At 37.7% G+C, this 27,670-nt stretch overlaps 1 protein-coding gene across 1 annotated transcript; it reads left to right on the forward strand.

The window, feature by feature from the left end:
- Positions 1 to 21,826: 21,826 nt before the first annotated feature.
- On the forward strand, positions 21,827 to 27,424 carry LOC132295525 (protein OBERON 3). The gene is made up of 2 exons (XM_059793821.1): positions 21,827 to 23,932; positions 26,691 to 27,424. The coding sequence occupies exons 1-2, from the start codon at positions 22,042 to 22,044 to the stop codon at positions 27,275 to 27,277; spliced, it is 2,478 nt and encodes an 825-aa protein (XP_059649804.1). The 5' UTR covers positions 21,827 to 22,041; the 3' UTR covers positions 27,278 to 27,424.
- Positions 27,425 to 27,670: the final 246 nt, after the last annotated feature.

Genomic DNA, 27,670 nt, shown 5'->3' on the forward strand with positions numbered 1-27,670 from the left:
CTCACCCCTACAATACTGGGGCGTATTTCAGGTACATGATACAAGATTGGAGATTGCAATTGCTTGGGTGATTTGCTGAGTTGAGCTTCTTTAGAAACTTTCTTGTTCACATGCAAGTGTTAGCATGTTCATGATTTGTCTATGAAATGTAATTTTTCTAACTTGGAGGTCTGACATGTCAAATGTTGTAAATGAGTTGTAATAAGGCTATGGGCCATTGTAACATGTTTAAAATACCATTGTACACTTGCGTGTATGTTCACATCATCACACAATAGCATATAATGCAATTTGATCATGCCATGGGGAGTCATTTTGATGCCTTAGGGATGACATACATCTCTACTGGCCACTTAGTTTCCTTCGTTTCCGCATTTCGGATTCGTTATCGGGTTATTCTTTTGGTTCATCACAGGACACACTGGGTTTAAAAATCTAGGGTCGTCACAGATGGTATCAGAGCTCCTAGGTTTGAATACCTTGGACGACGGGTTTTGGGTGCATATCATGCTTGTGTTGCCATGCTCTATTTGTTTATATACTTTATGATAACATGTTTTGGTTGTTAACATGTTTATGTGCTTGCATGCTACATGTTGTATGCCGTTCGTTTAGCATTGTTTTATTCTAATGTAAAGAGCATGACATGTGACGTATGCTAGATTAGAATTGTATATGCATAATTGTGTTGCATATTTGGCATGACACGGGATTGGTCATTGAGGCACAAGTTGATGTTGATGGTGGTTGTAGTCACAGTTTCGTGGTAGTATAAGTTGTTGTCGACCTATTATTGGTTTTAAGGTAGGTGGTTGGTCACCTTTTGTTTAGGCTCTCGGGAGATGAGTTGTTTGGCGTTACCATAGTGCTGGATTTGTTAGTTTGGGGCCATTATGAGGTTATTGACCTCTTAGGATCCTTGATTGTTCAGGATGATTCCTCTGGAACTTGCGTTTTTCGTGGGCGGGTACGTTGTGAGCGGGTGCATGGCACTGTCATGCTACCGTACTAGCATGCTACATGTGCAGTTGGGATGGAATCAGTGTCGATTTTGTTTTGATAGGCGTTGTCCTTTTAATCGATAATGATGGTGTTTATTTTGAGGATCAGTCGTCGTGATTGATTTGGTTGTTGTTGGTATGGCTGTAGTTGCCATTTTCTTTGAGGAGTTCTTGCGTGATGATGCTTTTGGGATCAAGTCGATTGATTGATCCTTTGGGTAGAGTGAGAGCACTGCATTGTTAGTGTCACTTGTAGTGTTGCCTCTAGTTTCAAAGATAGATTGTTAGAGTCTTACCATTGTGGTAAAGGCTCCAGTTTGTTTGGAGATAGGTTGTTGTCGAACTGATTTTTGGAGACAGTTTATGGTTAGAAATTGCTTTCCTTTTTACCTAGGCACTCTAGGACACGATGTCCATAGGGTTCATTATTGCATCTTTTTTTATCTTCTGCAGTTTCGTTTTCTACTATGTTAGTAGTTTGATGCATGATATTGTGATCCCTGAGTAGGTGGAGGTCTATCCACATTTGCCTTCTTGTCGTGTGGCATTAGCATGCCTTCTTTATATGCTTAGAGACGCCATGTTGTTATTGCGCTTTAGTGACATGCTTTTGTGCTTACGTGGAGACGTGTTGCATGTACCTTTGATTTTTATCTATGTGAGCAGATTTTCCTTCTAGTAGTTGCATTCCTTGTCATATGCACGATTTTCAGGGTTGGTTTTCCCTTTTGTTTTCCCTCTGTTGCACATGGAGTGTATGTGGGTTTCCGTAAGGGTTTCGCTGTGAGATTCCTTGTAGAAGAGTTGTCACATCTGTTTTATCTTGAGCTGTCTATTTCCCTAAGGTGGGAAGGATGCTCCATTTTCGTGGTTGTCATATCGACACTTGTGGGAGGATAGGGTTTCTTCTCTCTTCTTGGTTCAAGTAAGGGATTTCACAAAGAGTGAGTTTCTTCTCTTCATTGCGTGGTCCAGAGTTTTGGGGTTGGTTGGTCCGTAAGGATCACTATCGTTGTTTTGAGTCCTTGGTGAGGATTTGATGGGATTTTGGTCAACTTACTTCCAAGTAGGGGGTGAAGTCTTTGACCTTGTTGTCTTTTGTTTCAGAGGTAGAGTCGTGGTGTTGCCTTCTTAGGACTGGTGGTTTTCTTTCTTTCGTGTCTTCCATTGGGGAGTTTTTACCATGTTTGTTGACGGAGTTATGGTGCTCAGGGTGGGTTAACTTGTGTGAGATCATTTTACGAGGACTTGTGTCCATATTATTGAGGATTTTTTTTGATTTGTGAGGTTAGCTCGATGCTCTTTTGAGAATGTCTTTTGGAGACTTGTTTCGATTTTGGAGACCTGGATGTGGTTGACCCTTAGGAGAGGTTTTGAAGGATTGCAGTTAGATTTGGCTTGTTTGTGAAGTTTTCTCGTCCTAGTTATGGCTAGGCATCATTTTGAGGAATTGTAATTCTAGTGATTGGGTATGGAATGAAATTGAGGAATTTTGATTTAGCCTGGTATTGCCAAGCACGGTTTTAAGAGACTCTGTTTTTATAACCACGGTTCTCAGAATTTTGATGTGTATGCCACGTGGTGGACTTATTTTTCGGGGACTTAGTTATCCATGATAAGGATGTGGATCTGATGTTTAATTTCGGTGTAGTTCTGTAGTTGATCTGTTTCAGGGAGATATGTGGAACTTTCGATGAAATGCCTTGTACTGAGGTTCGTTTTGATTCATGGCGGGGTTGATTTATCTGTCATGTTTTGGATTCCTGATTAATGTTGTTAACAGAGATATTTTGAGATATTGGAGGTGTTGGTTTTGTTGTATTGAGGATTTAAGGCCTTAAGCATAGCTGTACCTATAGCATTGTTGTCAGAGTTTTGGGATTGGCCAGGATGGTCCGGCCGGACATCTTTGGACTATATCTCAACTCTGGTATAAAATGTTGGTCCCCATAGTGCTTTTGGTAATGATCATTTTTTACATTAATGTCATTTGTATCGAGAGGTTTCTTGGGTAGACCTAGTGGGGGGCAAGTTATGAATCAGTGCCTCATACTGTCATGCTACCGTACAAAGTTCTGTATTATGGGCGAGTACTAGTTACCGTCGATGCTACCTTACTGACGAGTAAGTGTGGGCGGGCACTAGGCACTGTCATTGCTACCACACATTTGAGTACGTCGTGGGCGGGTTCTGGTCACTATTCGTACTCCCGCCTCGTCTTGTTCGGTACCCTGATATGATACGTGGTTATCTTGGAGATCTTTTGGTGGTCGTTTTTGGATCAGTATGATGGTTCATCTAGAGGGATGTTTACAGTTGTTGTCTTCCATTCCTTTGTCTTACCTTGGGTTCTGTGTGTGAGTTCCGACTTGTTGGGTGGCCATTTAGTCACTTTCCTTCTGAGAGGTTGTCCTGTCATCAGCACGTGGGTGCGAATGACATTGGTCTGTGCGTTGTCTTTCAGCTTTGGGATTGCTTTTGTATCGCGTTGTGTGGGATACTCGGAGATGTACTCCGTAGTTATCCTGGTTTTGCCTTTTTGTTTTGATTGGGGCTTGATTTCGGAGACGAAATCCCTTTAAGGTGGGAAGGTTGTAATGACCCGGATTTTCACGGATATTTTTTTTTTTCCGCTGTCTTTCCCTTCTGAGTTCAGTTCATCTTCGCTTAGTGTCGTCTTGAGTGCTCTGGAGTGATTTCTGAGACTCTTTTCTATGGATTGACAACTTCCTTTGAGGACCGAGTCGTCTCCACATTTTTCATTTTTTTGACACTATTCACTTTTCGTCTTTTTCCCTATTTCGTCCTTTTCCCTATTTTGTCTTTTCCCCGTTTGACACTTTGTTGGCATAACCACACTACTTGTGTTTGAAGTTGGTTTTTCACTTCATGTATCTCCATCTTGAGTGGTTTCCACGAAATACGTATCTTTACTTTTGCAAGAAAGTACTCTAGTTGCTCCCGGTGTCCATAGGGGCATGAATGCAAAGTTCTTTGAAATTATTTTCTTTTCTTGGGGTATTTTTCATAAATATCTTTTGAAGATATTTTATTTCAGGGGTTTTTAAGAAAATATTTTTGGAAGATATTTTCATTCTGGGCCATTAGTCTAGTTTTTACTTTTTGGAGGGGCCATTGTACAATTAATGAAAGTTATTGCTAAATGCCTTATTTTGAGCCTGAATTCTCGTACGGGTTTCATTTTCGCTTTTCGTCGAGTCGTGTACTCTTAGAAATTCCTTCTGGTCATTGTTTTCCAGTTTTAGGGTTTCTGGCCCTAGTTAGTACCAAACTTGTTTGGGGCATAACTTTCTGATCTAGACTCAGTTTTTTATGCTGTTTCTTCCGTTGTTCATATTTTCTCATTTTGAATCTTTTTCGTTCACAAATTTTTGTCATTTGAGTGCGTCTGCTCAAATTTCACTTTTTCAGACCTGGCGAGGCCCGTTCGGGGCACTTTTTTTTATTTCCATAAAAAAGGGGTGAGATATTTTATTTTTTCATCTTCCCCACTCTCTTGCACAACCTGAAGCTTCCATGGCAGCCCAAGGGAGGCTGCCATCTTCTCTCCCCTCTTTTGAGCTTCATTCGTTCGTCAGAATATAGAAGGGCCTTTGCGTTTAGTGTTCGTGTTGACTACGCGCTTCTTTCACCCTTATTAGAACCCATTTCTGACCATTCTTTGAGTTTGGGTTTGAAGAAAAGTTATGATTTTGATAGGGCTTTCATGGGGTTTATGTTCACGGCGTTGTCCCCTATAAAACCTAGTAGTTTCGTCGGATTCAGAGCCGTTCCATTTTGATGACTTTTGAGATTTTCATCTCAAATTGAGGTAGGAAATGTTTTAGGATTTTATATGTATTGTATTGAGTGTTTCTCATGATTATACAACTTATATGTATGCCTTGTATCAAATTTAGAAAGTTAGTAATTTTTATTTCTTTGTATAAGATTTAAAATTCATGATAATATATAACTTTGATTTAAATTGTGGCATGCTAAAAAATCATGTTTTAATATGTTTGTTAATATATATTAAATTGGTATTGATTAAATAAAAATTGCATATTTCAAGGCCGTACCTTGCATGAAATTGACTTGCGATGTGCTTTTAAATTATGTCTTGGCATGTTGTTTACAAACTTTTATTTGAGAGCATTTGGACAAGTATGAAAATCTAAAGATTTTAATTAAAATGATTAATTAAAATCTAATTAAGGGTTCCATTGGCCTAATTAAGTGTTTAACTTGATATTTGTGATAACTATGACTTATGTTCTAGCATATGTTAATTTGGAACCATTTGATGTTGTTTTAGAAGTTAGGGATTTGATTATCATGAATTAATTAAATTCCACTTTATTGTTCGTATGGCTTAATCGAGTTTTGATGTGGTGTATGTAATGATCATGCTATATTTTTTATCATGTATTAATTGGAGACCATTTGATTGAGATTTGAAACCTAGGGAATTTAATTAGTTTCTTGATTAAATTCCATTTCTATTGTATTATTGATTAACTCATGTATTTGACATTGATAGTATGTTTAAAGCATGACTTTTGATTTATAATGGATTTACGAGTTATGTTTCAATATTGGATTATATTATTATAGCGCGTAACGAATCGCGCTCTGAAAATTCGACATTGTCATCCTATAGTAGTTGTGGATTTAGAGCATGTGTTGTGTGGTTTCAGCCTACTTGTGCATGAAGGTAGTTTCGTGTACTATTCAATACGTATATAAGTTGTAAACATATCTATTTATTTTGGAACCACTTGGGACATTGCATGATGGCTATGGTTTGGCTCTAGTACGGGGACAAGAGTCCTCTAAGTCAAAAGTTCGCGCGTTGGGTAGGCTGCCTGGGGTTAGTAGCTCTAAATTAGCCAAGAAAAGTTCGCGCGTTGGGTAGGCTACCTGGGGGTTAGTAGCTCCAAATTAGCCCTGTATCGGTGTCATCTGACTGATGTCCAAGTCTTCCACTATTTGTTTTCGCATTCAATTCTAAGTTATCAATCATGTTTATATTGTGACTGTGGTTTTGGCTATTGGCAATTTGATGTTGTTAAGTACATCCATACTAAATTGCTATATTTAGTTGATTAAGCATTTAGATTTCAAGTTGATAACTTTGAGAATCTATATCTAATTGCTTTGTGTAAGTATGTTTCTATCTGGTTGTTTTTTGTAAGCATGTTTCTAACTAGTTGCTTTGTGTAAGCATGTTATATCTTGTTGCTATGTGTAGCATGCTCTTGTGTTGTTGAAATTGCATAAAGGATGTGTTTTATGCTAGAAATGATCTTAGGTAGCTAGGATGCTCCCCGAGTCTCACCTTTGACATGGACGTTAGGTGGAATGAACCACAATGATTAAATCATGTACACTAGTAAAATGTAGGTCGATGCATGCTCATTTCCTACGAGTAGCTTTATATTACTCACCCCTACGATACTGGAGCATATTTCAGGTACATGATACTAGATTGGAGATTGCAATTGCTTGGATGATTTGCTGAGTTGAGCCTCTTTCGAAACATTTTTGTTCACATGCAAGTGTTAGCATGTTCATGATTTGTCTATGAAATGTAATTTTTCTAACTTGGAGGTCTGACATGTCAAATGTTGTAAATGAGTTGTAATAAGGCCATGGGCCATTGTAGCATGTTTAAAATACCATTTTACATTTGCGTGTATGTTCACATCATCACACAATAGCATATAATGCAATTTGATCATGCCATGGGGAGTCATTTTGATGCCTTAGGGATGATGTACATCTCTAGTGGCCACTTAGTTTCCTTCGTTTCCGCATTTTGGATTCGTTATCGGGTCATTCTTTTGGTTCATCATAGGAAACACTGGGTTTAAAAATCTAGGGTCGTCACAGGTGGTATCAGAGCTCCTAGGTTTGAATACCTTGGACGACGGGTTTTGGGTGCATATCATGCTTGTGTCGCCATGCTCTATTTGTTTATATATAGTTTATGATAACATGTTTTGGTTGATAACATGTTTATGTGCTTACGTGCTATATGTTGTATGCCGTTCGTTTAGCATTGTTTTATTCTAATGTAAAGAGCATGACATGTGACGTATGCTAGATTAGAATTGTATATGCATAATTGTGTTGCATATTTGGCATGACACGGGATTGGTCATTGAGGCACGAGTTGAGGTTGATGGTGATTGTAGTCACAGTTTCGTGGTAGTATAAGTTGTTGTCGACCTAGTATTGGTTTTATGGTAGGTGGATAGTCACCTTTTGTTTAGGCTCTCGTGAGATGAGTTGTTTGGCATTACCATAGTGCTGGATTTGTTGGTTTGGGGCCATTATGAGGTTATGGACCTCTTAGGATCCCTAATTGTATAGGATGATTCATCTGGAACTTGTGTTTTTCGTGGGCAGGTACGTTGTGGGCGGGTGCATGGCTCTGTCATGCTACCGTACTGGCATGCTACATGTGCAGTTCGGATGGAATCAGTGTCGATTTTGTTTTGATAGGCGTTGTCCTTTTGATCGATGATGATGGTGTTTGTTTTGAGGATCAGTCATAGTGATTGATTTGGTTGTTGTTGGTATGGCTGTAGTTGCCATTTTTTTTGAGGAGTTCTTGCGTGATGATGCTTTTGGGATCAAGTCGATTGATTCATCCTTCGGGTTGAGTGAGAGCACTGCATTGTTAGTGTCACTTGTAGTGTTGCCTCTAGTTTCGAAGATGGATTGTTAGAGTCTTACCATTGTGGTAAAGGCTCCCGTTTGTTTGGAGACAGGCTGTTGTCGCACTGATTTTTAGAGACAGTTTATGGCTAGGAATTGCTTTCCTTTTTACCTAGGCACTCTAGGACACGATGTCCATAGGGTTCATTACTGCATCATTTTTTTATCTTCTGCAGTTTCATCTTCTACTATGTTAGTAGTTTGATGCATGATATTGTGATCCCTGAGTAGGTGGAGGTCTATCCACATTTGTCTTCTTGTCGTGTGGCATTAGCATGCCTTCTTTATATGCTTAGAGACGCCATGTTGTTATTGCGCTTTAGTGACATGCTTTTGTGCTTACGTGGAGACGTGTTACATGTACCTTTGATTTTTATCTATGTGAGTAGATTTTCCTTCTAGTAGTTGCATTCCTTATCATATGCATGATTTTTAAGGTTAGTTTTCCCTTTTGTTTTCCCTCGGTTGCACGTGGAGAGTATCTAGGTTTCCGTAAGGGTTTCGCTGTGAGATTCCTTGTAGAGGAGTTGTCACATCTGTTTTGTCTTGAGCTTTCTATTTCCCTAAGGTGGGAAGGATGCTCAATTTTCGTGGTTGTCATATCGACACTGGTGGGAGGATAGGGTTTCTTCTCTCTTCTTGGTTCGAGTAAGGGATTTCACAAGGAGTGAGTTTCTTCTCTTCGTTGCGTGGTGCAAAGTTTTGGGGTTGGTTGGTCCGTAAGGATCACTATCGTTGTTTTGAGTCCTTGGTGAGGATTTGATAGGATTTTGGTCGACTTACTTCCAAGTAGGGGGTGAAGTCTTTGACCTTGTTGTCTTTTGTTTCAGAGGTGGAGTCGTGGTATTGTCGTTCTTAGGACTGGTGGTTTTCTTTATTTTGTGTGTTCCCTTGGGGCGTTTTTACCGTATTTGTTGACGGAGTTATGGTGCTCAAGGTGGGTTAATTTGTGTGAGATCATTTTACGAGCACTTGTGTCCATATTATTGAGGATTTTTTTTGATTTGTGAGGTGAGCTCGATGCTCTTTTAAGAATGTCTTTTGGAGACTTGTTTCGATTTTGGAGACATGGATGTGGTTGACCCTTAGGAGAGGTTTTGAAGGATCGCAATTGGATTTGGCTTGTTTGTGAAGTTTTCTCATCCTAGTTATGTCTAGGCATCGTTTTGAGGAATTGTAATTCCAGTGATTGGGTATGGAATGAAATTGAGGAATTTTGATTTAGCCTGGTATTGCCAAGCACGGTTTTGAGAGACTCTGTTTTTATGACCTTGGTTGTCAGAATTTTTATGTGTAAGCCACGTGGTGGACTTGTTTTTCGAGGACTTAGTTATCCATGATAAGGATGTGGATTTGATGTTTAATTTCGGTGTATTTCTGTAGTTGATCTGTTTTAGGGAGATATGTGGGACTTTCGATGAAATGTCTTGTACTGAGGTTCGTTTTGATTCATGGTGGGGTTGATTTATCTGTCAGGTTTTGGATTCCTGATTAATGTTGTTAATAGAGGTATTTTGAGATATTGGAGGTGTTGGTTTTGTTGTATTAAGAATTTAAGGCCTTAAGCATAGCGGTACCTATAGCATTGTTATCAGAGTTTTGGGATTGGCCAGGATGGTCCGGCCGGACATCTTTGGACCATATCTCAACTCTGGTACAAAATGTTGGTCCCCGTAGTACTTTTGGTAATGATCATTTTTGACATTGATGTCATTTGTATCGAGAGGTTTCTTGGCTAGACTTAGTGGGGGGCAGGTTATGAATTAGTGTCTTATACTGCCATGCTACCGTACAAAGTTGTGTGTTGTGGGCGAGTACTAGTTGCGTCGATACTACCTTACAGACGAGTAAGTGTGGGCGGGCACTAGGCACAGTCATTGCTACCACACATTTGAGTACGTCGTGGGCGGGTTCTGGTCGCTATTCGTACTGCCGCATCGTCTTGTTCGGTACCCTGATATGATATGTGGTTATCTTGGAGATCTTTTGGTGGTCGTTTTTGGATCGATATGATGGTTCATCTAGAGGGATGTTTACGGTTGTTGTCTTCCGTTCCTTTGTCTCACCTTGGGTTCTGTGTGTGAGTTCCGACTTGTTGGGTGGCCATTTAGTCACTTTCCTTTTGAGAGGTTGTCCTGTCATTAGCACGTGGGTGTGAATGACATTGGTCTGTGCGTTGTCTTTCAACTTTGGGATTGCTTTTGTATCATGTTGTGTGGGATAGTCAGAGATGTACTCCGTAATTATCCTGGTTTTGCCATTTTGTTTTGGTTGGGGCCAAATTTCGGGGACGAAATCCCTTTAAGGTGAGAAGGTTGTAATGACTCGGATTTTCACGGATATTTTTTTTTCCTTTGTCTTTCCCTTCTGAGTTTAGTTCCTCTTCGCTTAGTGTCGTCTCTAGTGCTCTGGAGTGATTTCCGAGACTCTTTTCTGTGGATTGACAACTTCCTTTAAGGATCGAGTCGTTTTCACATTTTTCATTTTTTCGACACTATTCACTTTTCGTCATTTTCCCTATTTCGTCCTTTTCCCTATTTTGTCTTTTCCCCGTTTGACACTTTATTGGCATAACCACACTTCTTGTGTTCGAAGTTGGTTTTTCACTTCATGTATCTCCATCTTGAGTGGTTTCCACGAAATACGTATCTTTACTTTTGCAAGAAAGTACTCTGGTTGCTCCCGGTGTCCAATGGGGCATGGATGCAACGTTCTTTGAAATTATTTTCTTTTCTTGGGGTGTTTTTCGTAAAAATCTTTTGAAGATATTTTATTTCAGGGGTTTTTAAGAAAATATTTTTGGAAGATATTTTCATTCTGAGCTATTAGTGCAGTTTTCACTTTTTGGAGGGGCCATTGTACAATTAATGAAAGTTATTGCTAAATGCCTTATTTTGAGCCTGGATCCTCGTACGGGATTCATTTTCATTTTTGTCAAGTCGTGTACACTTAGAAATTCCTTCTGGTCATTATTTTCCAGTTTCAGGGTTTCTGCCCCAATTAGCGCCAAACTTGTTGGGGGCATAACTTTCTGCTCGGGACTCTATTTTTGACGTCATTTCTTCCGTTATTCATATTTTCTCATTTGGAATCTTTTTGTTCACGGAGTTTTGTCATTTGAGAGCATCTGCTCAAATTTCACTTTTTCGGACCCGGCGAGCCTGTTCAGGGCACTTTTTGAGATTTCTATAAAAGGGGGGTGAGATATTTTATTTTTTCATCTTCCCCACTCTCTTGCATGACCTGAAGCTTCCATGGCAGCCTAAGGGAGGCTGCCATCTTCTCTCTCCTCTTTTGAGCTCCATTCCTTCGTCAGAACATAGAAGGGTCTTTGCATTTAGTGTTCGTGTTGACTACGCGCTTCTTTCACCCCTATTAGAACCCATTTCTAACCATTCTTTGAGTTTGGGTTTGAAGTCAAGTTGTGATTTTGATGGGCCTTTCATGGGGTTTATGTTCACGGCGTTATCCCTGACAAAACCTAGTAGTTTCGTCGGATTCGGAGCCGTTCTATTTTGATGGCTTTTGAGATTTTCATCTCAAATTGAGGTATGAAATGTTTTAGGATTTTATATGTGTTGTATTGAGTGTTTCTCATGATTATACAACTTATATGTATGCCTTATATCAAATTTAGAAAGTTAGTAATTTTTATTTCTTTGTATAAGATTTAAAATTTGTGATGATATATAACTTTGATTTGAATTGTGGCATGCTAAAAAATCATGTTTTAATATGTTTGTTGACATATATTAAATTGGTATTGATTAAATAAAAATTGCATATTTTATTTAATATTTATCTTTTGTGAATGATTAAATCCTATGGCCGTACCTTGCATGAAATTGACTTGTGATATGCTTTTAAATTATGTCTTGGCATGTTGTTTAACATACTTTAATTTGAGAGCATTTGGACAAGTATGAAAATCTAGAGATTTTAATTAAAATAATTAATGAAAATCTAATTAAGGGTTCCATTGGCCTAATTAAGTGTTTAACTTGATATTTGTGATAACTATGACTTATGTTCTAGCATATGTTAATTTGGAACCATTTGATGTTGTTTTAGAAGTTAGGGATTTGATTATCATGATTTAATTAAATTCCACTTTATTGTTCTTATGGCTTAATCGAGTTTTGATGTGGTGTATGTAATGATCATGCTATATTGTTTATCATGTATTAATTAGAGGCCATTTGATTGGGATTTGAAACTTAGGGAATTTAATTAGCTTGTTGATTAAATTCCATTTCTATTGTATTATTGATTAACTCATGTATTTGACATTGATAGTATGTTTAAAGCATGAATTTTGACTTTAATGGATTTATGAGTTATGTTTCAATATTTGATTATATTGTTATAGCGTGTAACGAATCGCGCTCTGAAGATTCGACATGTGATGTTATTATAGCGCGTAACGAATTGCGCTCTGAAGATTCGACATTGTCATCTTATAGTAGTTGAGAATTTAGAGCATGTGTTGTGTGGTTTCAGCGTACTTGTACATGAAGGTAGTTTCGTGTACTATTCAATACGTATATAAGTTGTAAACTTATCTATTTATTTTGGAACCACTTGGGACATTGCATGTTGGCTAGGGTTTGGCTCTAGTACGGGGACAAGAGTCCTTTAAGTCAAAAGTTTGCGCGTTGGGTAGGCTGCCTGGGGGTTAGTAGCTCCAAATTAGCCCAAAAAAGTTCGCACGTTGGGTAGGGTACCTGGGGGTTAGTAGCTCCAAATTAGCCCTGTATCGGTTTCATCCGACTGATGTCCAAGTTTTTCACTATTTATTTTCGCATTCAATTCCAAGTTATCAATCATGTTTATATTGTGACTGTGGTTTTGGCTATTGGCGATTTGATGTTGTTAAGTACATCCATATTAAATTGCTAAATTAGTTGATTTAGCATTTAGATCTCAAGTTGATAACTTTGAGAATTTATATCTAGTTGCTTTGTGTAAGCATGTTTCTATCTGGTTGCTTTGTGTAAGCATGTTTCTAACTAGTTGTTTTGTATAAGCATGTTATATCTTGTTGCTATGTATAGCATGCTCTTGTGTTGTTGAAATTGCATAAAGGATGTGTTTTATGCTAGAAATGATCTTAGGTAGCTAGGATGCTCCCTGAGTCTCACCTTTGACATGGACGTTAGGTGGAATGAACCACAATGATTAAATCATGTACACTTGTAAAATGTAGGTCGATGCATGCTCATTTCCTATGAGTAGCTTTATGTTACTCACCCCTACGATGCTGGGGCATATTTCAGGTACATGATACTAGATTGGAGATTGCAATTGCTTGGGTGATTTGCTAAGTTGAGCTTCTTTAGAAACATTCTTGTTCACATGCAAGTGTTTGCATGTTCATGATTTGTCTATGAAATGTAATTTTTCTAACTTGGAGGTCTAACATGTCAAATGTTGTAAATGAGTTGTAATAAGGCCATTGGCCAGTGTAGCATGTTTAAAATACCATTTTACACTTGCGTGTATGTTCACATCATCACACAATAGCATATAATGCAATTTGATCATGCCATGGGGAGTTATTTTGATACCTTAGGGATGACGTACATCTCTAGTGGACACTTAGTTTCCTTCGTTTCCGCATTTCAGATTCGTTATCGAGTCATTCTTTTGGTTCATCACAGGACACACTAGGTTGAAAAATCTAGGGTCGTCATAGTAATGGACTTCTGGATCGCTTTGCTCATAGAGGCGTGTTTGGAAGACTGTGTCTTCTTAACCCATTTTCTATTATGGCCAAACTACCTATGGTGATATCAAGGTTTCTTCTTTCTTTACCCCCTGTTAGAATAACTAGTTTGAAAGATGTCAACTCATTGCTTCCGTGGTTTCTTTCTTGTCACCAAAGTCCATCCTTCTTCATCATCCTGAGGAAAGACTCTTCCAAACGATGAAACGTCAAGTATACTTCCTTGGCTAACATAGATGGGGATTGGTTCTAATGAGCTAAACTGGATGGTTATGCAATATAACTTAGAATTTGAAGGTTGAGAACAAGCACTACCCACGACAGAGGTCGTCAAAGTAGCAGTAGTATGATTTGAAGTTACAACTTCGTTTATGTGAAACAAGATTTTTCCTTGTTTTGCCAGATTCATCACCACCTCCTTGAAGATAAAACACTTCTCAATTGGATAACTGACAATAAAATGATATTTGCAGTATTTTAGGTTGTTAACACGTCCCATCTCTTGAGGGCGTTTACATTCTGGGAGTTTTATAATTTTACTTTCGAGTAAGCATTCCAATATGCCAGGAACATCGGAATCGGGGAATGGGTATTCCTTTTCTCTAATTCCTTTAGCGTAGGACGCTGTCTTTCCCCCTCTTGAAACTGGCAAGACTTTTTATTATCCTTCTTGTTATCTTTAACAGATATCTTGACTGGGGTAGTTGAGATAGTCATAGATTCTTTAGCAATGTTCTTTGACGACTTGTCACTCTTCTTCCAGTCCCTCTTATCCTTGCGTGGTTCTATGGCCACCGGACCTTTGTCGTCATGGGATTTTATACTGATCTCTATATCATGGGCACGCGTAGCCAATTCTTCGAATGTGTGAGGTTTTATGCCTTGGAGAATGTAAATGAGGCCCCAATGCATTCCTTTCATACACATCTCTACAGCACAAATTTCTGACAATTAGTCCTTGTAGTCAAGACTGAGTGCTCGCCACTGATTAATGTAGTTGATTACAAGCTCATCCTTCCATTGCTTCGTGTTAGTCAATTCTATCATACTAACAGTACGACGAGTGTTATAGAACCTGTTCAAGAATTCTCGTTCCATTTGGTCCCAACTCTTAATTGATTCTAACTTTAGTTCGGTGTACCACTCAAACGTGTTTCCTTTAAGGGAGCGGACAAATAGTTTAACTAGTAAGTCCCCATCAGTTTTAACATTGTTGCAAGTCTCGACAAAATGGGCAATGTGTTGCATGGGGTTACTTTTTCCGTTAAATTGCTAAATCTTCGGAGGTTGGTATCCTACATGCATCCTCATACTGTCGATTTTCTTTCTATAGGGCTTTGAGTACATGAGAGTGCTCTGTGAGATGCCTCCATATTCTGTCACCGGCGTCTGTTTAGGGTCCTCCATGCGAGTACCTTATGCGGTAAAATTAGGATTCTCCATCAGCACTACTATGGAAGATGTAGGATTCCCAGACAATGGTGGTGTGGAAGTTGTACAATTCCCAAATGGCACTAGTGATTCACTGAATGTCTGAACTTCCAATTTGTTCATCAGTTTAGCAATTTGCAAGTCATTCTCTTCAACAGTCTTTGTGAGGTTCTCAATGGCACGAGACTTAGTTGCTAGTTGTTCCTCCACCGTGGTAGCTCTAGTCATCATAGGAGTGACCACATCTGAGTATGATAAGCCTTGAGAGTCAACGTTCCTTAAAGTGATTGATTACTCCAAAGTCTGACGTGGTGACTCTAGGGGTGAACTGACACTAGAGTGAGCATCATAGATGGAATGAGGTAAATCTGGTGGCAAAATCTCCTTTGGAACAATGTCAGGGTTCTTGACATGTTGAGTTTTCACGTTTGTCGGCTTTGCAGGAGTGGTTTTCACCAAGTCTTGCTGATGTTTGGATGATGCGATTGCCTGGGACTTGCTATGTGTCACAGGGCCCGCCAAGGTACTTCCATCACTTGATTTGGCCTTCGTGCCACTTTTCATAGTGGCTTTGGCATCGACCTTTGCAGTAGCGATGTTCTTTTGGGCTTTCTTGTCTGTCTGAGTCTTAGGGGGAGCCATAGAATCTGATAGAGAAGAAACTTGATGGTAGGAGAAAGAGATAAGAGGCAAAGGATATCCCACTAGAAATTTGTACGCACAAAATTTGTAGTTTGCAAATAAGAACAAAATATGGAGTAAAAATAATATTTTATTAAATCAAAAAAAAAAAAATTGGAGTACAATCCTCTGTAATATCTTTACAAAGAATAAGGTCATCTGATTCGATCTCCTTTTTGGTTGGTTGGATCCAAGGGCTACATGAGCTTAATCTTAAATCACCGTGGAATTTGGATGAAGAACGACACGTCTTTGGATGTGCTTGTTGTTGATCATCGTGGAATTTGATGAAAAATGACACGATTTGATGTGCTTGGTGTTCTTCACTTTTGGGTTTGAATGTTGGGGATGAGAGTTTCTATCTTTCTCTCTGGAATTCTAGATTTCTGAATTCTGAATTTGTGTCCCCTCCTTCTTCCTCCAAGCCTCTATTTATAGGCTTCTTGGGTTGATAGGATGATGACACGTGTCATCTCCTAATAAGGATAAAATTATAACTGGGCCTGGCCGGTTATATTATGATAATTATCCTTAAAAATAATTATTCCAAATATATTTTATTAGGAATAATTATCTTTCCATTTAATCATCTAGGCTGGGCCAATTAAATAGTTTAATTAAATATTAGACCCATATTTAATGAGTCAATTTGTCAAAACAAAAGTCCATTAAAATTTAGTGTCTATAACCAGCCTGAACCGTACCCTAACAGGACCCAAAATGATGCCAATTGTTAGTAAAAATATCATGACAAACCTGTTGAGGAATTACCATAGGATTCTGCACATGTTGTTCCACTAGAATGGGCATCAATTGTGCAGGTGGCACCTGCACTGTCTGCACATGTGATATGGTATGCACATATTGATGGAAATGACTACCCTCAACAAACGTACTTGGCTTGTTTACTAGAATGGCTGATTGTTGAGTAGTATTGGGTGGAAAGTACGGCTGATTACCCGACTGACCAGCCTGAGCCGTACCCTAATAAAACCCAAAATGATGCACATTATTAGTAAAAACATCATGACAAACCTATTGAGGAATTACCACAGGATTCTGCACATGTTGTTCCACTGGAATGGGCATCGATTGTGTAGGTGGCACCTGCACTGTCTGCACCTGTGACATAACTGTTGGTGGAATCGACACCACAAGTGGTGGTTGTTGCTGAGCTCATGGAAGGGTTTGTATACGTTGTTGGCACCTTTCCTATTCTCGGAGTTTTTCTTTGAATTCTTGGAAATATTGCTCTTATTCTTAGACTACCCTTAGGTATCTTTGGTAGCACTTTTCACGTTCGTGTGCCATTTCTACGTAGTACACGTCACGTTCTTCGGCCCTTCTTTAATAGTACTCTTCATGAACAAAGCTCAGATATATCAATAGAAAGATCTTTTACTGATTGTCCCACCGAGAGTGCCATTATGTTTGGCTTGTAAAAGTGGTCGGTTCCGATGGAATCGAATGGGCGTGCCAGGAGCTGCAGTAGTTCCGAAGAAAGATCCAAATAATATTCCAGAAGGAAGATTGCGAGACCAGGCGACTGTGATGAGGTCTAGAATGAACACCTCGGGGTTCTTTTTGTCTTTGATAAAGGACTTCAGGATAGTTAACTGGTTTGGAAGAACTACGTTACTTATAAAAGTAAAGGAATTGACTGTAAAATTATCTAATGAAAAGTAAAGTGCAGGACTAAGACTAATCATATTGAAAGTGCATTGCAATGAAAAGAAAGATTGTATCGAAATGCTATGTTTGGCGTTGAGCAAGCCTTTTAAGTTATAATATCATGCCCTATTTATAGAATTTAGTAATGGTAGCTTGCATGTAACCGTTTGCTTCCTAGGCTGCCATGTGTCCCATGACTTTGCATGTAACCGCTTACTTCCTAGGCTGCCTTATGTCCCAAGACTTTCCACTGGAATGTCGTAGTACCTTTCTATTAGAATTGACTCACTTCCTAGGCTGCCATGTGTCCCATAACTTTGCATGTAACTACTCACTTCCTAGGCTGCCATGTGTCCCATGACTTTGCATGTAATTGCTTATAACCGCTCGCTTCCTAGGCTACCATGTGTCCCATGACTTTGCATGTAACCGCTCGCTTCCTAGGCTGCCATGTGTCCGATGACTTTGCATATAACCACTTGTAACCGCTTACTTCCTTGGCTGCCAAGTGTCCCAAGACTTTCCACTGGAACATCATAGTTCCTTTCTATTAGAATCGACCAGCTTCCTAGGCTGCCATGTGTCCCATGACTTTGTATGTAACCGCTTGCTTCCTTGGCTGTCATGTGTCTCAAGACTTTCCACTGGAACATCGTAGTACCTTTCTATTAGAATTGACCAGAGCAATCTTCCACTGGAAAATGGAAAAATAGGGTGTAAACAATAATAACTAAATCCTTACATAGACAGGCTTCGCGAAAGATGAACATGCCTTAGAGATAACTAAATCCTTTTAACAATAGACTGGAAGATCATGAATATGTACCCAAGTTGGAACTTTTTCTAAAATTTCCTTAACAAGATTTACATTCTTACTCCAACGTTTGAGAATGATTGGGCATCCCTCAAATGTATGGACTCTTGTAAGTACTTGTTGCAAATCATCTTTACTTGCGAAATGCACCATGAAAAAGCCCTCTTTCAGATAAACCAATATGAAATCCTTGGACTAGTGTTTTTCCACAAATTTTTTGAAGTGAGGATAGTAAGGTTTTTTTTACCCATAACGTACCTTACCAGCGAGTTTTCCCAGTATTCACATCAGCAACATCCCCAGTGGAAATAGATACATTGGAGTTTCGGCAATTGCTGTGATATTGTAGGTTAGTGAAACGTTTGTTGGTGAGTAACAAAAAAACTACTCCAAGTTGGTCAAGAAAGGGATTGATACAGGCTTATTGACTTTACGGGGGGGGGGGGGGGGGGGGGGGTGGCGGGCTATCCAGCTGACAAGGCACCTGTAGATAAAAGAAACCCTAGTTGCTGCTTAGAAACCCTAGTCGCTAAAAAGTGAACTTATTATTTTTTGATTTTATATTTTATTTTCTCGTATAAATCTTATGTAACTTTCAATGTGTGGGTGAATACAAGGAAAAAAGGGATTATTATTATTATTATTATTATTATTATTATATATTTCCTTTGTCCCAAAATAGTTGTCCACATTGGTATACCAATGTGGACATGTATTTTGGGAAGGAGGGAGTATATATATGAAACTTTAGAACCTTATTTACCATTTTATGAAGTCAAAATCGTGATATTTTGAAAAAATCAAGTTAACCAAAATGCTAGTGAGGACATAAAAAAACATTGTTCATTTGTCGAAACTATACTTACTATTTCCATATACCACTTTTGTGCATGTAGATACCACTCTTATGCATGCATGTAATATATATATATATATATATATATATATATATTGTGCAGGCAATGTCATTAAAATGGTCTATGCAAAAAAAGGTACATACATGCACAAAAAGTCGTACATCTGGCTATAAGAATAATATATACTTATATGTACAAAAGTGGTACAATGAAATACTAAGGGTAATTTAGACAAATGAATAGAGTTTTCTCATATCCACTCAGCATTTTGATCAATATAATTTTTTTTTTTTTTTAACTTGGGATCTATAAAATGATAAATAGTTCAAAATTTCATGTATATGTAATGAATTCAAAAAAATATATATATATTCTTTATAAATTATATTAAGAGTGATCTGACCAAGTCCATGGGGTGACGTCCTTGTGAGGTGGGACCCATTACATCAATGCCGTAATATTTCCTTTTCTAGATAATCATCAATTCCTGAACAATGAACATGACCTTGTGTGTATTACATAGTTAATACTACTTAAATGAAATGGACCGTCTAAGAAATTATATTAGCCCTTAGGCATGTCAATAAAAGCATAAGGAAGACATTTAAGGTTGGAAATGGGGTAATCGTTTTTTTTATTTATAAACCATTCTCCTTATACAGATGTGAGTGTCAGTTTAATTTAGAAGCTGTGCCGTTGAACTCAATAAACTAAATGGGGAATTGACCAAGTCATTCAAACATGGAATTCAACTAGGACCAATCCATTATGCTATTAAAAACCATTTAATTAATCTTTATAGTATTTTAAGTTTAGAATATTCTTTAAATATTTTTCATATAATTCATAATTCTATTTTTTTTTTCATTATTTTATTACTGTATTAAATTATTGTACTAACTTGCAAAAGAGATTGATAGGATCGCCGCCCATGCAAGTACAGATGAAGTAATGCAACACAGATGAGAATTGAGTATATATGTAATTATCACAAGGAAAAAGCTATGATGGATGACTATGAGGTCTTTAATAAGACATTCTTTGCGTTACAACTTATTGAGAGAATTGTGCTGTCATGGTCTTTTCCTTTCTTATGTTTGTTTTATTGACCTACTAAGTATACAAGCTCATGGGTTTGATTCATTAATATCATGTACCATGATTCATTATCTATATATAATAATAATTATTATTATTACATTGAAGGCAGTAATATACCCTTACAATATTACATTTACCTCTCCTAAAATTACTAAAAAAATGCACTATTATCCCCCAAAATTTATTTTTGCTCCCCTTTACCTTACATCCTAACTCCGTCCCTACTAATTTGGCTAATGGCCGAGTGCCAAACAAAATGTTCAAAATAATTAAATTTATTTTTAAATTATAAAAAATATTTATGAATAGGTGCCTGGATTATTATGAGTTCTCTTCGACGAGATATTGGTGGACCGGGCATAACAAATCATTATAACACTCAATTAATGAAAATATATGATCCCACCAACTTCTAAAAATTTATTTGAACAATATAGGGTAAATTTCACTTACATTCTTGAGATTTGTCAATATTCTACATAGACCTCTTTGGGTCAATAGGAGCTTAAATTTCAAATTTGGGATTTTTTTGATCCTATCCCGGCCCCCTTTGGCAAAAATTCAGTCAAAGGAGGAGTTTGCCCAAGCCCTTGCGAGCGCCGACCAATTTCCCTCGGGTTTCATAATTTCATTTACCTCCCTTGTAATTCCACTTATTTCTCATGTTAGCTAGGAAATACGGATACTTCTACGAGGGCGATATACGCGTATCAGATATGTGACGGATACCGATGCTCTTCGGATACTCGCGGATACATGTCCGATACTTCTTAAACGTATTCATAATTTTAAATTATATATTTTAATTTTTAACACGTATCCGATACATTTCAAATACTTCATAACACATTCTTAACCAGTTTTAATATTAAAATATAACTTTTTCAATAATAATAGCATAATATATTTATTAACATAGTATAGTATAAAAGAGAAAATAATACTTATACTTTGTGAATATTAATGATTGCATTTAGATTCATAATATTATAGAAGATTAATGTAAAAAATTGTATTTTTTTTTGTATATAAAAATGTATTTATTTATTATTATTATTTTTGCCGTACCCGAACATGTGTTTTTTTTTTTTTTTTTTGGTGTTAGATTTGTCGTATCGCCATGTTGGTATTGTATCTACACCTCATATATTTCCTAATCTGTCAGTGACTAGAAGGTCAAGTTTGCCCTTTTGATGCTTGAAATGATAACCAATATTTCATGAGTAAAACGATAAAGTAACACGTTATAAGAAAAGGTAAATGAGATTAGAAAACCTAAATAGAGACCTATGCAAAATATGGACAAATTTTAAAGAGGGGTAAGCCAAATTTATTCAATGAAACTTAAATAGGGCCATAGGGCCCTATGTAAAATATTGACAAATTTTAGAAACGGGTAAGCGAAATTTATCCAATAATATAATTCTATAGATTTTCATTGGTCTACGAGTTGCCTTAGACCGATGACTTGGTATGCTCGGTAATGAAGGATTCATTATAAGGTTCATGCTTCCCAGCACAAATACATATTCTGAAGTAATAATACAGAGACGTTAGTAAATTACTGTCAGCGAAAAAAAAAAAAAAAAAAATTTACTGTCACATAACACCCATTACCGTAAATCCATAACGTGTTTTCTCTCTCTTCTTACACGCGCCGTCGGGCGTCGACTACTACAGAGGGAAAAGTCAAGTAAAGCGCAAACAATTACCAGTACATTTCAAATTGTCAACACAAAACTCCATCATATTTAGGACCACAAGTAAATCATCCTCAAATGATGGGTCATTTCTGTAATCTACTACTGACTTAAAGCAGCAAGAATCAAAGTTTTATTTTATTATTTTTCTCTCTCTATTTTCTCTCTCATTGTCAACAATGAAAAAATACAGCCGTTGCAGAGCTATGGAGTCCCAAAGAATCAAAGCAAGACCAGACGGAATGAACTGAAGATTAGACTCCAGATTTTCTGAAACTCCTTTTAGTGTCTCTGGTACGCTCTGATCTTTTTTCTTTATCTGTTTTTGTAAACCATGTCGAAAGAGAGAGATCTTTCTGATGGTGTCTATGGAGGAGATAGCTCTCTGACCAAGCTCACAAACAACATTTCTGAGCAAAATCTGGAAAACCCAGATGATAATATAGGATTTTCCGATAAGGGTATCGATTTTATGAGGGATTCAGAGATGGGCCGTGATGGGTCGAAACCCTCAAAACCCGGGATTTCTGGCTCCCAGGAGCTTACCCTGAGCTATCTCTGTGAAAATTCCAAGTTGGGTTTTCCCGAGAAAGAGATTCCTGGGAAAATTTTACTGAATTCCTTTGAGAAAGTGAGTTACAAAGGAAAAGAAGTGGTTCCTGAGTATCAAAGTCAAGATAATAATAGGTGGGTAGAGAGAGACTTTTTACAATTGAATGAAATTAGGGGGAATTCATCGAAGCGAGAGATCAAGGACGAAGAAAATGAGGGAGAGAATAGAGACAAGAAGCCAAAACTAGAGACTCTTAATCTTTCTCTAGCTTTGCCTGATGTATCACTCTCTCTAGCTGCATCCAATCCGGTACAAAATGTGGATCCCCCGCCTCGCCTGAGGCCTAGTCGGAGTGTACAGTCTTTGGCACCATCAAATAATAACACCCAAACTACATACTCAAATGATTTCACGGCGGCTTCCCTGTCGTATTCATATTCACACCCATTTTCACATAATCCAAGTTGCTCACTCACCAGAAATTCGACTGAGAATTATGAGTATTCAGGGGGGAGCCAGAGGAGAGAGTGCGATCAAATTTGGAACTGTGGGGAGGGGACTAATGGATCAGTTCATAGTCGATTTAGGCCGATTGGAGACGGTGTTGCTTTGTCCAATCACGGTGGTGGAATTTTCCCATTGATGCAAGGTAATCGTCCCGTGAATAAGGATTCATGTAACAGTCTCCACCTAACAACAAGCTCAGATAACCATTCATTCTTCCCGTCTGAATTGCCTGCAAGGCCTAGGATGGACACTCAATCTGGCGATTCAAGAGGAAAGGGTTCTGAGCACATGAGAGGTTCGGATAATTTAGATGGAGGGAGAGCTCGTAAGCTGTCTAGACCGGAGAGGATTCTTCGAGAACTCGTTTCAGAGTCTATTCCTGTCATGGCTCAAATAGTTCAAGAGCTTCCTGATGAAACCTTGGAGTCCACAAAAGAATACTTGAAGAATCTGATTGCGGCACCTGAAAAGAAAGACGAATTAGTGGGCCTCCAGAAGAGACTCGAGAGAAGATCTGATCTTACCAATGAGACCCTCTCAAAGTCCCATAAAAACCAGCTGGAGATATTGGTTGCAATAAAAATGGGTCTTGGAAGCTTCTTATCTGCCAAAGTTCGCCTTTCCACAACTGAACTGGTGGAGATATTTTTACTTGATAGATGTCGAAATGTAAATTGCAAGAGATTATTACCTGTTGAAGACTGTGACTGCAAGATTTGCTCAACAAAAAAGGGATTTTGCAGTGAGTGCATGTGTCCAGTCTGTTTGAACTTCGACTGTGCCAACAACACTTGCAGTTGGGTTGGATGTGATGTCTGTTCCCATTGGTGTCATGCTGCCTGTGGCATTCAGAGAAACCTAATAAAGCCAGGTCCCAGCTTAAAGGGGCCGTTGGGGACAACTGAGATGCAATTTCACTGCCTTGGGTGTGGTCATGCTTCGGAAATGTTTGGCTTCGTTAAGGATGTGTTTATGTCTTGCGCAAAGGACTGGGGTTTAGAAATCCTGATAAAGGAGCTTGATTGCGTTAGGAAAATCTTTCGAGGAAGTGAAGATTTTAAAGGAAAGGAGCTGCAAATAAAGGCAGATGAGATGCTCTCCAAGCTCGAAAGTAAAATGATGTCTCCTTCAGATGTCTGCAATTTCATCTTTAAGTTTTTCAAATGTAAGATTCCACACTATGGCTTATTGCTTTTACTTCCTGTTTTTGTTAGTTATACCTTATCAATTCAAAAAAGTAAAAGGACCACCGGGCCATTGGCCCAAGTGGTATGAGCTCTCCTCTCTAAAGGGGAAGTGAGCAGTTCGAGCTCCACATGGGGCAGTGTGGTGTGTGCATGATGCTTACGTGCCAAAAAAGAAAAAAGTAAGAAAATCAACTAAGTAAAAGGATGACTCCATTCAAGTATCACTGGATAGTTGAGTTTTCTTTCAACAACTGCTCTTTGTTACTTGAAGCAATTTTATTGGATATATTGATATGTCATGAAAACTTGTTTCTCACTTGTGTTTCTATTTTGCTCTAGCCTGCATATGCATGATATTTTTTGTTTGTGGATGACTTCTTATTATGGTTGTTAATCTTATCTTTCAAAATGTACTTGATGATGGTGTTGAAATTGAAGACTAACAAAATTGTACCTGCAGTCATCTGAGATGCTACTTGTATTGAATATAGAATTAATGACGTAAAGTGCAATCCCCTGAAAACAATGAAAATGGAAATGCAAAAACATGAAGCATTGATAATGTCGCCCTAAAATGAATCGACTAAATTTTAGAGCTGCGTTACATAATTTACTCTCTAATGTGAACCTGTAGGTTTTTTTGTTATTTTTATTAGTTTTATTACATAACGTATTCTTTTCATATATATATATATATATATTTTTTATGTGGACTTATAAGTAGATTGACTTTGAAATACTCTTCTTATTGCTATTAAAGGTTCTCTGTTCTTATCCAGTTTTTATTTTTTGCATCTCAAAAATTGAGAAGAAAGGATTTTAATTAAAAATCTTATAGAATTTATTATGTTATTTATGTTAATATATTAACAATCAAAATGGCTCAATTAGAGTTTTTTTTTCCCTTATGCCTCAACTTTTATCGACTCTGCATTGGATTCTTCTGGCAGGGATGGTAGTTGGTAGGTCACTGTGAATGTAAAGCACAACTACCTTTGTAAACATCTTATAATGTTTTCTCTGCAATCTCATAGATAGTTCTTAATCCTACTAACATTCAAGCATTGCTGAACATATGCGGAGTTAGATATGATTATTGCATCACTAAATTTAAGGAAGAAAACATTAGAACATTGAATGAGAATAGAGGGTTCTGCTTGTCACTTTTCGTGTCTACTAAAAGGAAATGTTTTCCAGTTCTAGATGTTTACTTTTACTGTTTTACACTACCTGTGTATATACATTTTCAGTTGAATTTAGGGCTTTGTTGGCTATAGGTTCAACTGACCTGCCAGGTACCAACTTCATTGGTCGGTTGGATACCTTTCTAACATTCAACCATCGTCGAAGTGTCAAACGTACAAATAAGCTTCATAACTGAGGAAAATACAATTCAGTCATCCTATGTTAATCTGATGAAGGAAACATAAGACCCTGGTGCATAAAAAGATAGAATGATGAAATTAGGTTGACAATTGTCTTGTGAAATATTACCAATTTCATGGAAGAAAAAGATATAAATACATAACTGGAGACAAATTTACTTTTTCTTAGTGGCTTTTTACTATATTGGTAGATAGTGAGGGTTTAGGGATGGCAACTGATGGTCCGATTCTCAACAGGGAAGAAACACTTAGAAACTTGGTTCAAATTTTAAAGTGGGGCTAGCCAAATTACTGGATTAGTTAGGTTGGGTATGACAAAATCTGGAGAATTTATTTATTTCTGAAAAGGCACATCATTTGATGTGTTCTGTCATCATGCTGAAATTCTTGGAAAGTGTAAGCAGTTCACTAATTTTGCAAATAATTGGGAGATTACTGAATTATATGTATTCTGAGATCTGATCGTGTCTGCTCATTGCAATGAGGGGTACAATTGAAAATTCATTTGCATAGTTGCATTTATTCTTTTAGGTTGGGGTGACTAGATGGCCCTCATATCTTGATACATTTGGATCTGTATTCTGACTAGTTAGGTGGTTCCATGCATTTCGGTTACATGTTCTGTAGATCATTTGAAACAAGCAACTTCTTCTCATTAATTTTTTATCTTGTGCCTCGGCTTAAGCATACAACTCCTACTTCATCCTCTGATGTAGCTCAACGGTAGTATTTCCCAGGTGTTAGTTTATATGTTCATTAGATGATTGTCTTTGGAAGGACTTTTAAAATGTAACATTTTTCATTTGCACATCTCAGTACTTCATTCGCTGAATATATTGTTTCATGATCTTGTACTTTAACTGGGATTGCCCATAAGACAAACAGTTTTGTAAGGTTCAAAATGGTCATTTACCTTAATTTGAACATTCTGACAGTTCCAAAAGATTCTTTTGTATTCAGAGGATGTTAATTATAACAACCTTTGCATGCACCAATACCACTTTCCCCTTTTGTACTTGTAAAAGATTTCTCAGCCTTGCTTTATATGAGATTGTTTACCTTGCTAGATTTCAAAATGGTCATTTACTTCATTCGCTGAATATAGTGTTTCATGATCTTGTACGTTGACTGGGATTGCCCATAAGAAAAACTGTTTTATAACGTTCAAAATGGCATTTACCTTAATTCGATGATTCTGACAGTTCTGAAAGGTTCTTTTGTATTCAGAGGATGTCATGTATAGCAATCTAGATTTCTATTATTGATTTTTGATATTTATATACCTGCTTTCCTGGTTTTATACTTTACAGAATTGTGAGGTCTAAACTCTGATGGTTTTTGTGATTAATAGACACAGATGGCATGTCAGACTTTCCAGCTTCCAGTATTGCTTCGAAAGACATGACAGCAACTCAAGCTAGCCTTAGGAAAGATGCACCCCCTCTTCCACCACCCAATGCTCTCCCTCCAAAATCTTCCTTTTACAACATGAGCTCTTCAAGTGGAAGGCGGGACTTATTGCCAAATAATCTCCACCACAACGATCTGAAAGCTTCCGTACCAGGTGATAAAATGATTGAAGATGAGTGGTCTGTGAAGGCAGGGAAAAAAGATGGATTTGACAGCTTGGAAAGCATTGTGCGGATTAAGGAAGTAGAAGCGAGAATGTTCCAGACCCGAGCAGATGAAGCACGAAGAGAAGCAGAGCGGTACAGGCGCATGGTTCGAATGAAGAGTGAAAAATTGGACGAAGAGTACGCTGAGAAGCTTGCCAAACTGTGTTTGCAGGAAACCGAGGAACGACGGAGGAAAAAGCTGGAGGAGCTTAAGATTTTGGAGAATTCGCACTGCGATTACTATAATATGAAGATGAGAATGCAAGCTGAGATTGCAGGCTTGCTGGAGAGAATGGAGGCCACAAAGCAGCAGTGGGTGTAGCCATTCAATTCTTCCCCTATTTCTTCTAATGACATTGATTGCCATCAGATAAGTGATGATGTGTATTTTGTGTAAGTTTGACATTTTGGATTCTGTTTGTTTCTTCTAGTGGAATTTGAATGTTTATTTAAGTGGTAAGTTCCCAAATTCTCTCTTTTATTTATTTATTTATTTTTATTAGTTTTATTTATTTATTTTTTTCTTTATGACCAAATGTGCAAATTCATGTTTGATTAAAGAGGCCTGAAACATTATAGCTGCATTATTTATTGCAAAGACTAACCATATTGTAATCATGTTCTGTCTTTGGTTGAATTGAAGTGATGCCACATGTACGTTATATGGTTCTTCATGTGATCAATTGATGTGGATATAGTCGATATTATTTTGTTT

The sequence above is a fragment of the Cornus florida genome, unplaced genomic scaffold, assembly GCF_030987335.1.
Source record: "Cornus florida cultivar Cherokee Brave unplaced genomic scaffold, ASM3098733v1 CherokeeBrave_3.0.0_Hap2_Chr02, whole genome shotgun sequence".
Taxonomy (NCBI): Eukaryota; Viridiplantae; Streptophyta; class Magnoliopsida; order Cornales; family Cornaceae; genus Cornus; species Cornus florida.